Below are 17,064 nucleotides of genomic sequence, written 5' to 3'. Positions count from 1 at the left end.
ACATGTATTTTTATAAGTGAACTCTATGTTAATTATTTATTCCTCTTTGAAATACATCTGAAATAAATAACCTTGAGCTGCAATTTCATGGAGACATTCAGATAGTTTCTAGTGAAAAAAATATGCAAATCAAAGTCAGTTTGCTTTTCATCAACAAGTTATTTGAGTTCAAGCTGCAAGCTACTGTGTTCGAAGATGTTAACTACAGTAAAGAGATGCCAGCTACAGAAAAGAGGATGTTGTAGCTCTCTTTCTTAACTCCTCACTATATTGTCTTGCAATGCAATACTGGATTCTAAATCTAGAGGATAATCCACTGTGGAAAAAATTGTGTGCAGAAAAAAGTGGGTTTCAAAAAGAGGTGCATCTATTACCCACAGATGGTGGGACAATTTTGCTTGGATGATTTCTGTGTAAAAGTTATTATTTTTTTCCTGTTTTAGAAGGTCTATTCAGGTCAACTCATCAAAAAACCAGTCTCTATGAACAATGTGTGACAAAATGACTGCACCAGGGTGCACAAAGTACTCCCTCTTCTGAGATATAATCTACAGTTAAGACCAGAATCATACCACTTACATATTTAGGTTTATTTAAAATTTGAATGTTTACTTTGTCTATTTTTAATCTGCTTGATTTTTTATTATTTTTTTATTACTTGTATGTTGTTTTCTACTTTCTTGAACAAGCACATTGAATTGTCTTTGGCTGAAAGGTGCTAATAAAGTTTCCTTGCCTAAACTAATCTAATTTTATCAACAGAGTGCTGACTGCAGGTGATATTAACATGTCTCTAGTCTCTAATCACTCTAATCTCTGCAAGATTAGAGTGACGACATAACATGTGTCAACCTCACAGACTTGAAGATCATCAACTAAGACAAACCATCAAAATCTCAGTGGAAATCTCCAAAAAACTCAATGGAAATATAAGAAGTGTTTGATTGCTGTGATCCTGACAAGGACTTTTCTTTTGATTACCGAGAATTTGCATAATGTAAATAAAAAAAGATCACCTTTTATCACCTTTTATCCTGTTTTCCTATCTTTTGAGAAATTTTGATATAATTTCCTGTTGGAAACAAACTTCTTTCTTGAATGAAAAATAATTGTATAAGTAAATCAGCCAAGGTTTTACATACTTTTCAAATGGAATTATGATCATAATTCCCTCTTATTTCCCCTGAGACTGAGAGTGAAAAGTCTAATGTGAAAACTGTGACTTGTCTCTAGATGCTGAACTTCCTAAGAGAAATCTCCATCTTAACTTCATCCCTCTGACCACTGAGTCCCTGGATGGTTGTGTTCTTCATCTACTGCTTTCCAACCTGTTATCAGAATCAGAATGAGCTTCATTGGCCAAGAGTGAGCGCACAAACAAGGAATTTGACTTCAGTTTTCAAATTCCTTGTTTGTGCACACAATTGTGGCCCTGCAGATAATAGTGACATGAGATGAGAAGGTCATTGGAATGTCCTCATGCTCACCCATAATCTGTATGGAAACTGTTTCAGTAAAACTCTTCATCATCGTCTCCATCAAACCTTTTGAACTGCTGCTGTCAGATAAAGGTTACCACAATATCTAAAGAAGAAGTACCAGTCTGGGACACATTGCTTGACGTTTTACTGTGTGTTTTATGTTTTTCATCTGAGTTTTTTTTTTTTTTACTTTAAATTGCTGTAGATCCAGATTAATTGATTGATTTCTTTCTGTGGTTTATCTTGCCAATGCAGAGTTGTACCCAGTTTGTCCATCAAATCTGACCTAATTCTTTGATTCAGCCAGGAGTCAGAAACATTCTTCTAAGATTCTGGTCAAGTTGCTGCTGATTTGTTGGCTGCACTTCTCAGCACACTAACATGCCACTAGCAGTGGCCTGAACTATTGATGCACAGCAGGAATGATCAATGCATTCTTACCCTACAATGTGGAGATTGTGGATGAAATCAAGACTAAATCATTGATGCTGTGTTGCGGAAAGATATAAAGAGTCTCTTTGGGTATTTTTGTTTTTCAGACCATTTTATGTTAAAAAACAATTTTTTTCCCCTTTTTATCCACACTGATACTTTATTCTTAACTACACCTTATCAAATATCCAATAAATACAAGCACATAACTGTTACTGATTGCTTTCATTGTCTTGTCATTCAGTATGTTTGTTCTGAGATAAATAATATTTACATTTATTCACTACAGATTTGCTTTCTAATATTGCCTAAAGGTTTTGGTACTCAAATACAAAACTGTAATCTCTTTATTTAGTTTCATCCTTGAAGATGCTATAAGACCAAGATAATTTCACTTCAAATTACAAGTTTAAAAATCAAGAGTCTTTTGATATTTTTAAAATGGATTTATTTAGATGAATGAAATATTTTCAATATATGGAGATATAGGAGAAGTATACCTGCACTGATATATACAAAAAAAATAAGAAAATACACATTAGGGATGACACATATACATACATATATATTCATATATAAAGTTAAAAACAGAGAATAGTATAAAGTAATCAGTATCTAAATGTCAGACATTTCAGGACAGCTGCCTTGATACAACATTCAGTCTCTAAATTACAACTGTTCTTCATGTCTTTAACAGGTTTACATATTAGTTTTAAATAAGTTTGAGGTATTTATGGCACAAAATTACACATATTTCTGTTTTTATGTACACAGCAGCAATGCAGGGAGTCACTGGACCATCAGGAGTAAAATATTTCTTTTGTTACGTCCAGAGGAGAAGAGCATAAGGCCTAAACAGAGAAATAAAAGAAAGGCATTATTGGCAAATTAAAACCAAAACAAAACAAACAAACAAAAAAATGTTTTCCAGATTTTCCTTTCAGTTTTACACTGAAAAGAAAATCATTGTAAAATTAGGTCTGTATCATTCCTACAGATCTTTAAAGTATTAATTTTAACATCCTTTTTGCAATAAGTAAGCTAGTGAGGTGTTGATGTCAGCACCTGGTGGCCAATAATAGGTACTGCACACTGAAGCACGCCCCTGCAGCCCTTATGCAAAAACTTGGATTACTTTCGATTTTGACATAGACTCTCAAAGTTTTTTTCCAAGGGTAGAGCAGCAGAAAATGGTTACAATATTTTAAGCTTGAGAATTATTGAAATATCTATCATTTTACATGTTTCCTTGTTAAGTTAAAGTTTTGACCCCTTGAGAAACAGGGGTGATCCTTCTGACTTCCCAATTGCTTTATGCATTACACAGCAGTTTGAGTTCAATGAACTGGTAGAGCTCATTGAAATGTAAACTTTTTTCTTCTCACCTTATCTCCTGACAAAGGCTACTGGCAGTTCTCTGTTAGGAACCAAAAGTCCAGAATGAATCACATCAACGGGCTCATTGTCTGTTGCCACGATCTCGTAGTCTCTGACCAACTGCGATAAAGAAAAAAACACAAATGCATCAAGGGCGGAAATCTTTTTTTTAGAATAATCTGTGGCTGACTGGTTTGATGTTGCTAATGGAGACCATACCCAGCACATGGCCAGCTGCAGCTGCAGCTCCGCCAGCCGTCGACCGATGCACATCCTCTTCCCGATACCGAAAGGAACATGAGCAAAGGGGTTGATGGTGCTGTTCTCCCGCAGCCAGCGCTCAGGTTTGAACTGCTTTCCATCATCAAAATATTCCTCATTGGATCCCAGTGCATGGCAGTTAATCATTAACACAGTCTGTATACAGAAAAAAATAAAAGATAAGTTCCAGCTCTGGTTTTGTCACTATTTTAGAAACAAATCAATCGTGTTCCTCGAGGTTGAGAGTAAGTGCCTTGTGCCAATAAAATGGCCTCTATATGTGCCGATTGTTCAGACTAGATATGTTTCCTTTTTTAAAATATGTACTTAAGCAGAGGTTTGAGGCATGTTCCAGACAAGTAAAATGTAAATTAGAAGGTAATCTCCTTATATAAGGTGCAATAAGAAGTAAGCCACTTACTCCTTTGGGAATGGCATAATCTCCCAACACAGTGTCTTTGTCCAGGGTCCGGCTGGTGAACGGAACAGATGGCGACAACCTGTAGGAATTACAAAAACAAACAAACATTGACTTATTGCATGTCACACAAGCTTAAGCCGTTTTAACAGAAGCCAGACATGCACAGTGCTTGTTGAGGTGAGAATAGTCTGCTATCCGAGGTAATTTACATTCACTGTGATGTGTGGCCGGTGTTCGCCTAAAATAACCCACCCCGGCTGCCACTCTTGTGACTGCAGGAGAAGAAGGGGGGGAACGTGTGTGGAACAAAGGCAAAGGAAAAATATTTGAACGTGACCAAAGGACGAATTTAAGCTTGGTAGTCATGCCACCATCTGACTGCCAAAAACTTCCTTGAAGCTTGTTTTTGAGGCAGTCATGTGTGTAATTTCCTCCGTCCTAATCTTGGTGGTACTGGTGGGAATGGTAATGTCAGAAAGTCTGAGCATGTAAGATGTAACGCTTTGAAAAGTGATCAAACAAACATCTGAACACAATATTACCTGTGTGAAGTTGTTAAAGTGTGTAAATCTTAATGACATTTTAGATGACTTCTGCTAATACGAAGCTAAGTTGTATCAGTTGGATTAGTTTAAATGATTGGGTGCAGCCCATAATAAGAAGGAGTATGTATGTAAACCACTGCAGGTATGAACACTGTGTTCCACCTTGATCTTTTATTATGTGCACTGTGGACATCCCGCCCCCGGCTACATATGACATTGCAGCGCTGTACCTCATAGACTCCTTCAAGCAGGCCTTGAGGTAGGGCATGCTCTTGATGTGCTCTCCACAGGGGTCTTGGTCTGCAGGCACCACGTCTCTGATCTCCTGCAGCAGCCTCTTCTGAGCAGCAGGGTTACGTGACAGGTTGAAAATAACCCACAGCATGCTGTTGGCGGTCTGTACAAACAACAAGAGAGAACAAAATAAGAAGGGAAGAACAGAGAACTTGGTGAAGCAAGTAGCCAGAGCATTCCTCAGAGGAGCGGAGGAATGTTTGTGGTTCCTCAAAGGCTCCTCACTTACTTCCCCTCTACATTTATTTTGCTCTTTGGAACGACAATAACTGCAGGAGCTGCTTGCGTAAGAGATTGAACTTATTGTCTTGTATGAATAGGCATAAGTTGAAAACACCAAAGAAGCTTGCATCATGCTTCTTGTTAATCATGCTAATGTTAGCGTAGACCATAGTAAGTCTTCACTGGTATTTCCTTTCTTTCTTTCATATGTCTGTGCTGACAAGCTGCTGTTGACCCACTAACTTCAAGAAAAATAAATAAATATACGTATTTATGCTAATTAAAATTTCTGTAATATTTCACTATAAAAATATCTTTTCTAGCTATATAAATATTATTTGTTAAATTTAGATTAAATTGCACTATTTTGTTTTTAAAGAACCAACTCTATGTCAAACAAATGAAAACACAAAAACATCTGCTTCCTGTTCTAGATTTATTAAGTTGTTTGATGTTTTATAAAAAAAAAAAAGAAAAAAGAAGAAAACAAACAAAGCCCAAATGTATCGGTTGTGGAACAGTGTGAAAATACAGTACGTTTACCCATTTTATGACTTACTGTTTCGACTCCTCCAATCTGCAGTTCGGTGATGGAGGCATACAGCTCCTTCTTGGAGAGGCGGCTTTGCTTCAGGATGTCATCGATTAAATCATCCGGATCTCTGTTGGCATTCCTCTCCAGTCTCTTGTCAATGTAGACTTTGGCTGGGTGAATACAAAGCAATCAATGCGTGAGCACAAGAATACGCAAAATGTTGTTCACACACAGGAGACGTCATTTACAGCCTGTTCTCAGTCACTGGTGACAAATGATCACTGTTCCACTTTGATGGGGAAGTGAATTCAAAATAATACTTGCTGAATGAAGACAACTTTCTTTGATATTAGATATTGGTTACTTTTATCCTAAAGGACATTTGTTTCAACATGTGTTTTATTAAGTTTTTGTCTCTTTTTTGCAGTTATTGGAATATACAGTGTGATAGAATACATTTTATTAATACTTGCACATTAAAATATGTACTTATAGCTTCATCTGTTAAACTAGAAAACACAAGATCACAAAATATACAAATTGAAATGTTTGCAAGAATAAAATACTAAAAGCAGAATTGAAATGAGCCTGAAACAGGTTTTAGGGAAATAGTTTGGCTTGCTTCATACGTCCTACAAAATTTAACCATCAGACACTTCACTTAAGGTCTAGTTTATAGAAATATTTGGCATATTTCTTCAGCCCAGGTCAGGCGGTTTACTACAATGCTGAGCCGTTACTTACACAGAGTGCCAAGTCCACAAAACACCAAGACAGCCGGTTCAAATCAAACCTCCAGCCCGCCCACTTTCTTATTTTCCTATCTATCATCTGACTGGAAGTAAACTCAGAATGGCTTGCGTGTCACGTGGAAAAGGGGCGTATTACGTCAAGTACTACAGCTTGACGAAATGAGAGCAATAGCTTGGACTGTGTTTGTGTGATTGTTGAGTTTGTACCTGTGCTGAAAATACAGTCCCATGCCGCAGTGTGGTCCTGCCACGTTTTGGTGTTGAGCTTCTGGTGGAGCTCCACAGGTGTGATCATCATCCTACCAAATGTCCTCATCATCTACAAGTAACATAAAAGGAGGAAGAAAGGGATCAGGCGTGGCATGTCGCTTTTTCGTCTTCACTCAAAGTCTCTTACTCAGCCCTTTTCAAGTTTCCTTTTTTATTTATTCTTGAACCCATTTTTCTTATAAGACTTTATTGGTTGATAGGGCAGGTTTGGTCATCAATCTCTAAATAGATGCATGTAGTACAGAATTGCTTCACCTCTATCTGAAGTCTAGCCTCCTGACACGAACCTAATGAACTGTGATGTTTCTTAACTCTCTGGGAGAAAGTCAGCTGAAGAGCGTCTCGCAGATCATCACAAATATCATCTTCTAACCTTCAGAGGCACCGAGAGAGACGGTTGATACTCACTGTTTTCACAGCTGTGATGAAGTTCATGGCTTCCTCGTTGACTTCCTCCTGCAGAAGACCAAATCGGTTGTCGTACAGGATGAGGCAGATTGCTGAGGGGGAAAAAAATGAGCACAGGTTTAGAACATCGACCAAATTTGGTTACAATTAATTTGAAATAAAGTTCTGGATTTCATTTCTATTGCTATTATTAATTCCAAAGTATAATGTCTGTTTTTAGAGCTATTTCCCATGAAACCATCAGTCCCAACAGAATGACATAATTACTTTTTCAAGCAGGCAATAAGAAGATATTTGAGAATTATATATTTTCATTCATTTTTTAAAAGTAAATCCAAACAGTCAATGTTTCATCAGGTTATCACATTTCGTCATTTCTACTTTTATGTAAGCAAAGTGAATTGTGAATTTTGGAGCAGGATTAGATCAGGGTTGGGCTCAAAGTATTTAATTTTCTATGCATTAAAAGGGTATTAAATTTGAGATTTTTCTTTTTTGAAGTCATAGTGAGTGTTAGAATGAAAATAACTTGACTTACTCTCAAACGACCATTTGTTCAGTTCGAAGTCCAAGTCTTCAATCTTCCCGTTGTTGCTCACTTTTCCAATCCTGTCGACGAAGTCCATCAGCACCTGTTTCCAAAAACAAAAAAAAAAAAAAACACAAACAAAAAAAAAAAAAAAAAAAAAAAAAAAAACATCAGTGGATGATAGCAGAAACTTTGGCATAAACTAAACCCTGCTTTATGTAGTCCCACCTGATTTATTTTGCCATCAAGCTTCACCACCTCTGTCGGCTTCATGAGTTTCTGCTGAAACGCGCTCCTAACTCTCTGCCAGTCTTCCCCCTCCCTGCGAATGAACAACGGAGCGCGTTCAGCGTGTGCGCTTTTCTGCTTCACATTGCGCGCTGTGAGGCGCACATGACTTCAGGAAACAACAGATCATAGGTCTACTTACAGAATGAGGAGTCCGTACGCTTCGTTCCTCAGGTCTCTGTATGCTTTCCAGGGTTTGATCTCCAGCCTCTGAGGGTAATTACTCTCCTTTCTGTAGAGCGTCTCCAACAAGCAAGGAGCGCCAATATGCACCGACTCAAAGGATCCCAGCTTCGTCCGGAAGATCTTCCCGAATTTCTTATGATAATCAATCTGAAAACAAGAAATAAGTCATTGAAATGATTGTAAACGGTTAGATAAAATAGGAAAAAATACAGAATCTAATTAATAAAAAAACAATTCATTTAATAAATATCATATTAAAATACTCTACCAGAGCTTCATGTTGTCTGATCAGGCCTCCTTTTAGAAGGAGCTCCACCAGACTGCCGACCAGGGGCCAGTTGGTTGGTCCCGGGATCGCGTCCAAACTCTGCGCCTTCAAGGCAGCATGTGGGCACCGCGCAGCCTCCGCAGCATCCTTCTCTTCCAGGACGCACACGGAGGATGTGGGCTTGAAGTGCTGCAGCCCCACAGGCTTCTTCCTCAGCAGCTCAACAATCTGAGGAACCTTTTGGATCTGCGCCCTCATCCTGAATCTTTGGCTGATGGCAAATTGCCGTTTCTCTGTCGCAAGTTTTCTGAGAGGGAGTTCTTTTTCTTAGAAGTGTGACACCTTGCACCAATATATATACTCTGAGAGTGTTTATTCCTGACGCGCACCGAACCAATCAGGGACAGGTCCTCCATGGTGTGGCTATCGAGCCCACCATTCATTTATGGATCCACGTTGAAAAGGATCGTATGACCCCAGATAGACTGTGGAAATGCCCTCACCCCGCCTCTCCTTGAAAATAAACAGCAGCGGAGGTGAGGCGGGTTCGCTTGAACCGGGTATCCCAGCGATTAACCGAAACTCTGGCAAGGCAAATACTACTGCCACACTTCTACGCCTGGCAAATATTTACTGGAAATTACGTGTTTGCTTTGAGTCGATTTTAATTAGTTCTGATTGGCTCGAAGAGTTTCTAACTGCAGAGTTCTCCCAGTTGAGAACCATTTATTGTGAATGTAGGATTTTGTTCATGTTCCATTTATATTTATTTATTTACCAAAAAGCAAAAAGAGACGGAAGGCTGTTCGGTATAAAGCTGCAACATTAAATCCACCGATTAAATTGGTGCAGTTATTTGTTCAATTTTATTTTGAAATTTCCACAAGATGACAGTGGAATCACGCTCTCATGTATCCTTGCTTATATCTTAGTGCGCATTTAAACCCTTTTCATGCCAACAAAAACACAAAAATTAAAACTGAACTTTCATTCTTGTTTTTATGCAAGTCTTTACATACTTTTCTTTAAGTAAAGTGCAATGGCCTTCAAGAAAAGTCCAATCAGAGATAACCTTACAAACAGATGCTGCCCCCTGAGAGCTGGCATAATTTAAGTAACATGCAGGGGGCCTCATGTTGTTACCCTGTGAAAATGTTCACTCACAGACTCTCAAGTGGCATCAGAATAACCTTGAACTTGATGTTTTTCAGCACTATTCATGTGTAACACACACACACACACATTATTCACCCCTCCCACAGGGGTAAAAAGAAGAAAAAACAAAACCCACGTACCCATTAATGAACAAAATGTTCCTTTGCTCTCCCTCTCAAATTCAAAGCACACTACTCAACATTGTATTCCATGATATGGAGCAGCTTTAGCAGTTTGTATCTTGTTTCAGTTTACATTCAAAATACATAACTCATCCATTTTGATGATCACAAGAGCCGTAGTTCAAAAAGTTGGGAAATAACACTTTGATGAGAAGATCAATACCACTCAAAAAATGCAGCAGTTGGGTTGGAAAACATGGGGGGGACAGCCTGTAACTGTACATACATAACAAAATCCTTCCACGTATTTCTGGTATTTACTGAAGGACCCGGATAACACTGCACAACCATCTTCCCACTGAGATCAACACCTGACGGACTCCATAGCAATCAGGTGCTACATCCACTCTAAAAGCAGAGTGGCAAAAATTAAACAAGCCAACTTAATGAATTTAGACTGTTTTCTAGTGACTAATTGTAGCTTTTATTTAAGTTCTGCTACAATCATGACGACGGTAGCGAAGGCTTTTATGATTCCTTTTGTAGCTTTTTCCAGTGTACGTCACAAATTCAGGTTAAAACTGTTCAGTGCTCAATTTTGCTGCTTTGTACTCTACGTCCTTCAGTCTAATTTGAAAAAGGAAATGTTGCAATTAAACATGAAAGACGACAGACAAAGACACAAACCAGCAGAAAGAGTCACTTTGTAACTTTGTAAATTGCATAAAAAAGCATCACACATCACTGTTTGCTTAAATGCTTGAATTTTGTGATAGGGTTTTTCTTTTAAGTCTCTTAAAAATTATTTTGCATGCAAGTCTTAGTACATGGTTACTCTCAGAATCTTATCTTCCCGTTTGTTGGCTATGCTTCTTTTGATTCTTGTTAGGTTACGGTGTGTTCTCTTCATTTTCAGAAGTCCGAGTTTTGAGGTTTCCAGTCAGAAATATGACAAGAACACCCACTAAAGTGGTTTAAGTGTCAGATGAGCCAAGGTTTCAATGTCCAATATGGCTTTTGACACACAACAAAAATTCCTAGAGTTTGCGGTTTTTAGCATTTCTTAACACTTTATTTGTAAAAAAAGAAAACTTCCTTTACTGTTTGAATGCTTAATATATTGCCATCATCTTGAATTGAGGTTCAAGATATCAACTTGAATGTAGATCTCACTTCTTGTCTTATTTGAATAATTTGTCTCCCCTTCTGCTTCATGTTTCATTTGTGTTTTGTCATGTCCTTTTTTATTATCCAAGGATTTTCATTTATTTGGTTGTATTGATTCATTTTCCTCATCCTTCATCTTACTCCACTACATCTATCCACATTTGTGCCCAATCCTAGTGATCACCCACCTTTGTATAATTGTGCCTCAGTTTATTCAGGCTATCAGTTCCTCTGTACATCTTCAATTTTGTTGTCTTCCAGTGTCTCGTTTCCACTGACATTGTTTCCGCCGCCAGTATGACTCTCACTGGGCAGCCAGAGTTAAACCCAATCACCTAACACACAAGTATCTCGTGTTTGTTGCAAGGAGTGAAGTTTTCTGTCTCTCAATCAATGAACTGTGTTGTGTGACACAAGTAGCTCTGCCCTACACATATCGTACCAATGTCCTATGGAGCTTCAAATGAAGGGGACCTAGGAATGGTGTACGGGTCGGTTGTTTGGGTTGTTCTTACAATGAAAACAAACAAAACAGTTTAGCAAACTTCACCAGTCCATGCTGTATCGCTCAGAAGAAGCAGAATTTTTTTATTCATTTATTTATTTATGTTTTAGCCAGTTTGTCTCCTATTATACTCTCTAGTTTGCGTTTGTGTCTGACAATTTCAGACAATATGACATATACAGTATTTTTAAAAAAAATACTGTTAAAAAATACAATTTAAAAAATGTTAAGAACTTATGAGTTTCAAATGAATAATTTATGAGTCAATTATATTTTACCCCCTGATGGCACCATCCTCATGGACCCATTTACCTACATGTAAGTGTTTTAAGGGTGACAATCAGTAAAAAGTAAGTTTTAATTTTCGTCACAAAATGCTTAAATAAATTTATCTACAAATTTATTATTTATTAAATTATTATTTATTGCATTTAATAAATTTATTAAATGCAAAAAAAAAACTATTTAAATTTGTATTTTGAAATGTAATCTGCCAAAGTTGCACATCGATTCTGTTCATGGCCTTTATGGGAAGAATTTTAAGGCTGAACCCAGGTGCTGAGGGGATCCATTTTGGTGTTTCAGGATTGGATGATGTTCTGACCTTTCACTGGAGCAGTTCACAGACCAAGCATGCAGCTAGATGAAAATCAGCACCTGAAAATCAGAGACCTCAGTCTCTGATTTACCATTTATGCTTAATTTCCAAAGTCCACAGAAGCAGCTTCTTTTTTAAAAAAAAAAAGGTTTTGTTGGCCTTTATTTGAAAGTAGTTTGACAGGAAACAGGGTAATCAGAGAAGGGGAAGACATGCAGCAAATGTTACAGGCCGGGAATTGAACCAGCGACTATTGCCACAAGGAGTAAGGCCTCAATATATGGGTCATGCTTTACCCCTGTACCACCACAGCTCCCCTAGAAGCAGTTTCCTTACCCTTAAAGATAACATTTGTTCATTGAACCTCCCCCCCAAGATTTTATTGATAAGAGCATTTATTCACTCAGGTCATGGCGAGATAAGGTGTATCCCAGCATTCTCTATGTTACGCCCCTATTGGTCTAGGGGTTCAGGGCGGTAACATAAAAAATGTCCAGAGGATAGGAGGGATAAATAAAAAGGTGATTTATTACAAAAAGAAACAAAGTTCTCACAAAACCAAGACGCAATACCACTTAGTCCAATTAAAACAAAAGAAAGGGCTGACAGCATTAAAAAAAAGGTAAGTGCGAAGTAAATCACAAAGTGCCCAAACAAGTCAGTCCATAGCAATTCAAATAAACCAAAAGGAAAATAAAAAAAAAAAGAACAAACATACAAAAGGAGCAGCAAGCCTCCTAAATACAAGTGTCTGGCTTGTGTTATCAACCAAATCAAAGTCAACCTGCTCTAGCAGAACAAACAACCAAAATATTCACAAAATTGTCAAAGACAACTACAATCAAAAGTGGGGAACAGCGGAGCAAAACCTCCTCCTACAAGCTGTCCCCCTGAGGAAATGATTCCAGGAGCCTTTTATAGAACCAGGTGAGTCTCATTAACATCTGGTGGCTTGCAGTTCCCTTCTGGTCCAATGGGTGTAGTTCCTGCAGCTTCCAGGTAGCCAATCAGGAGATGAGCCATCACAGCTGAACCTGCATAACAAAACCCTACACAGATCCAAGAGGCCAGGGGCTGTAACACTCTAGTAGAAAGGGTGATTCATTCTGAGACAGACAATCCTAAACGCTAACTCATGGCTAAATAAATAAGTTAAAACTACCAATTAACCTAACTCACGTTTTTTACCTGTGAGCATATCTGTATTTTGAAGACACCATCTGGTAGAATATAAATATAAAACACAAAAATGGAGTCAAACCACTCACTACAAACACCATTAAAAACATGTAAAATTCACATTTTACAATAGTGAATGCATAGTAAATATACTGAGGGTGCATTCAGACCGGATAGTCCGGTAGACACGGTTCGATTGGGGACTAAAATCACAACATTTGTTACGTTTGCAGAACTCTAGTTTACATTCACATTGCACTGTCAAATGACTGCAAACGACTGCACCAACAACTACTGAAGAAATCAACACAAAACCTCTGAAAAAGGCCAACGCAACTTTCTTCTTCACAAAAAGTAAACAAAAATGGAGCAGGGTCAGATTTTAGCGGTTGTAGGATTTCTTCATTCATATACATTACCGATTGGACATCGCCTGTTAGCCGCTAAAGCTAGCAATGTTCCTGCTGGCACCGTTACGACACGGTGAGTCTGTCCACTAAACCAAGCTGTTCCAATGCGGAACAGTAGAAACAACAATGATGATCGCAGTGCCTTTATTTCTTACCCAATTTCTATAAACATGGTTTAAATTAAAGATGAGAAAATGGCTGATGTTTATAAATGTTCTCCCTTGATTTAAATCTATGATCAGTTTGGATTCTAGCAAGTAGGAAGAGAGGACTAAGTAAATTCCTCCATTTTGATTATTTGATGTTATTTGATGATTATGTTTAAACTAAAAAGACAATTAGTTCAGATTTTGTCATTTATTAAGGGTTTAAAATTACAGCAGCTGCAGATGGGACAATAAGCTGATAAAAAGTTGGAAAACAACTTCAAACCATTTATATTCTTCTTTTCCTTGCTTAGTGTTGGCACTCAAACCCATTGATATGACAACTGACACAACATCTTTGTTAACCCGCAGAGCAGAGAGTAATATATTGACCAGAATGTCCAGCACTTTAGCTAACTTTCTGCTTCTGAAACACTCTCTAGTCAGGTTACATTCAGACAGGTTTTCTACCATTTTAAAGTCCACTTCAACGGTTTTTAGGCGGATCAGAGTTCAGTTTTTAAGTCCGTTTTAGACCATTTTAGAACTCCCCAAAAACTCGGACTTTCTCGACAAACGGATTAGAGTCTGAATACACCCTGAATTTCTTTACAAAACTCAACCTGCATGTTCTAGGCCAGATAATCCCACATTCGTTTTTCACTTATTGAAATCTACGGTTACTTTCACAGACGTTTTTAAGAAGTTTTAGCGCAATGAGTTTTGCCATTGCTGCAGAGAGGTAGTACAAATCGATTTGGACATAAGACAGAGAACACGTTTTCACACGATGTTCTCTGTAGGCAAACAGGACTGTGAAACAACGTCCTCCATGACCTTAAATAAAATGAAAGACTAAAGGTTTCATTGCGATATATTTATGTTGGTTGTCCATTTGTCCCAATAATCGTTAAAGGGAGAACACAAGATCCAGTTATAATCAAGCAATATTGGTGTTCAGATTATTTAATTTATTTACAAATCTTAAACTACGTGTACCAGACCGGCTCCAATTAGTTTTTCAGTGATCGAAATCTTGAATTTCGTTCAATGCCTTTTGTAGAAGTTTCAGTACAATGAGTTTTGGCAGTGCTAGAGAGGGGTGGTGCAAATCAATTTGAATGTAAGAGAGAAAACAGGTTTTCACATGATGTTCTTTGTAGGCAAACAGAACTATGCAACAACGGCCTCAGTGACCTTTAATAAAAGGTAAAGATTAAAGGTTTTATTACGATATATTTATGTTGGTTGTCTGTACATCCCAATCATTTCTATGGAAAAGCAAGATTCAGCTATAAACTGATACTTTTGGTGAATAGATTACTAATATTAAATCTATTAGTATTGAATATTTAGGAATAGTTCTCTATCTTGATTTCCTTCCTTGTTTAGCAAGAGATATGAACAGCCAGTTCCTACTTACAGTCTTTTGTTGGGTTTTATTTTTTTATCTATCAATTAAGCCTTGTGTAAGGATTGAAATATCCAAATAGACAATCTGCAGCTGCAACTTTACAGCCTTAGGAAGGAAGTAAGAAGAAGGTTTTATGCTTGAACAAGCAAAGAAATCTATCAAATTACCCAATCCAGCTCACCATTTTCAGTCTTTCTCGTCAGTTTTTTTTTTTCTGTGGATGACGATACTTGTCATATAAATCTTTTTCTTGTAGGACTCTGATTTGTCCAGGAACAGCTGGAGAAAGGCACCAGTTCCCCCACAACTCTGCCTGGACAAGTGGGTATAGACAATGGATGGATGACTGACTTTTCATACTTATTAGCTAATGAAAGCATTAATAAAGAAAAAATAAAGTCACTAAAAAGAAATTAAATTTTTTAGGCTGTATTTGAGAAAAAGATCACTTTATTCTCAGACTTTTACATATTTAAGTGGATCCCCCACCACAGCACTCTACACAGAGACTGTAATAAATGTTATATTTGTAGCAGCTATGAGAATTAATTTGCTCAGTGAGAAATCAATAAAAGTTCTAACAAGGACAATTGCCTTTGTGTTCATGAGAGTAGAAGCATGTGATGAAGATGTGACATGGAACAACAGCATCGAGGTGCTTTTTATTTCCCTGCAGGAGACATCCTCCTCAACCCTGCCTTGTGCAAGTCACTCTGGACACAGATGTACACCAAAAAGAACAGGACAAGAGGGAAAAACAAGCATGTGCAGATGCCAGATGCAAGGCTAAAATCAAACCATAACAAGATAACTTGAACAAAAATATTGAAATTACATAACCAATGTTCTGGGTCAGTTTTGTTCAACTCCATTTGTTTTGTGCCATGTTTCATATTATGTCATTCATTAGTATCAGGTAATAATGAACACAAAATAAATATCACATCATCAGTTAACATATTAAAAGTTTTAAGGTTTTGGTCTGGGAATGGTGTAAAATTATGTAAAATTTGATCCACAACAGCTTTGAGTGCTAAGAAGTTTTGGATTTTGTTGACACAAAGTACATGATGGCGATAAAAGGACAAAATGTTGGAGTTCTGGTCTACCTGTTTTTTTTGCTTTCAGCTGTTTCGTACCAAAATGCTGTTTACCAAACTTAGTAGTGATATGGGTGAATTCCAGAGGTGGATTTATGCTGCAGGGAGTTTTCCAATGAGTTTTCCAATGAGTTTTCCAATGAATTGCAAGAAGACCTACTTCACATTCTCCAGTGGTGAGGCATCAGGAGTAACTGAACCGGACTTTTGTGTGAAATTCCAAGTAAGAACAGTGCGAGCAACACGGGCCTGTTGTGCTTTCACCTTGGTTCAGGTAGGGTACACCTACCTATGGTAACCTTGATTTGTGACCCAATGAGCAGCCAGTTTTTTAATACTGATTACAGTAGGGCTCAATTGTGTGTCTTTCTTAAATTGAGATAAATAAGCTCAGGCACTTCTCAAATTTTCCAATCAGCCATAGATTCAATGCATGTTCCAGACAAATATTATGACCCAAAGTTGTACATTTCCACACAGACTGATAGGTTAGTGAGTTCAGAAATTGGGTTTAAAGTAGAGGCTCCGGTGTTCATGGGGGTCCAGGCACATGCAAAGAAAAAGCACAGCCAGGCACGCTCACAAAGCTGTACATTCATTTGTGAAAAACACCAACACATGCATGTGCGTGGCAACAGACCACTGTGTTCTCAGAAAAATATAATACGGAGGCCACAGAAGAAAGAGATTAGCTGGAATCCATTGTGTGGATGAAAACAAAATGTACAGTTAGATCAGCCTGGGCTGTTGTAACGCCACTGACCCAGAATGTGGGGTGGCCCCTTCCTTAAAGCCCACCCTTACTCAGAGACTGAAAAATATGTTTAATAGACCAACGGTGAAATAATTCGGAGTGTCACCCCACCACATCCTCCACATCTATGTGTTGAGCCTCTTTCTATATTGACTTGCTGTGAAAGAATAAAATCTTCACAGGCTTTCCTAAAAAAAGAAGAAAAAAATCAAAAGAACAAAAAAAAAATCATTCAATAATGTTTT

The 17,064-nt window shown here is 37.7% G+C and overlaps 1 protein-coding gene and 1 long non-coding RNA gene across 2 annotated transcripts; one reads left to right on the top strand and one right to left on the bottom strand.

The window, feature by feature from the left end:
* Positions 1–2,350: 2,350 nt before the first annotated feature.
* On the bottom strand, positions 2,351–8,652 carry LOC129372875 (1,25-dihydroxyvitamin D(3) 24-hydroxylase, mitochondrial). Its single transcript, XM_055050439.1, has 12 exons — positions 8,270–8,652; positions 7,958–8,148; positions 7,756–7,849; positions 7,537–7,630; positions 6,999–7,090; positions 6,528–6,639; positions 5,593–5,738; positions 4,748–4,914; positions 3,973–4,051; positions 3,510–3,707; positions 3,299–3,410; positions 2,351–2,764 (listed from the first exon to the last, which is right to left on the bottom strand). The coding sequence occupies exons 1-11, from the start codon at positions 8,525–8,527 to the stop codon at positions 3,300–3,302; spliced, it is 1,542 nt and encodes a 513-aa protein (XP_054906414.1). The 5' UTR covers positions 8,528–8,652; the 3' UTR covers positions 2,351–2,764; position 3,299.
* Positions 8,653–13,369: 4,717 nt separating this feature from the next.
* Positions 13,370–15,727, top strand: LOC129372640 (uncharacterized). The gene is made up of 3 exons (XR_008607267.1): positions 13,370–13,478; positions 15,222–15,286; positions 15,642–15,727. It is a non-coding gene; the product is annotated as an uncharacterized LOC129372640 (long non-coding RNA).
* Positions 15,728–17,064: the final 1,337 nt, after the last annotated feature.

This window comes from Poeciliopsis prolifica, unplaced genomic scaffold, assembly GCF_027474105.1.
Source record: "Poeciliopsis prolifica strain line A6 unplaced genomic scaffold, Auburn_PproV2 SCAFFOLD030, whole genome shotgun sequence".
NCBI classification, from domain to species: Eukaryota; Metazoa; Chordata; class Actinopteri; order Cyprinodontiformes; family Poeciliidae; genus Poeciliopsis; species Poeciliopsis prolifica.
This window is presented reverse-complemented; position numbering and strand designations above follow the sequence as displayed.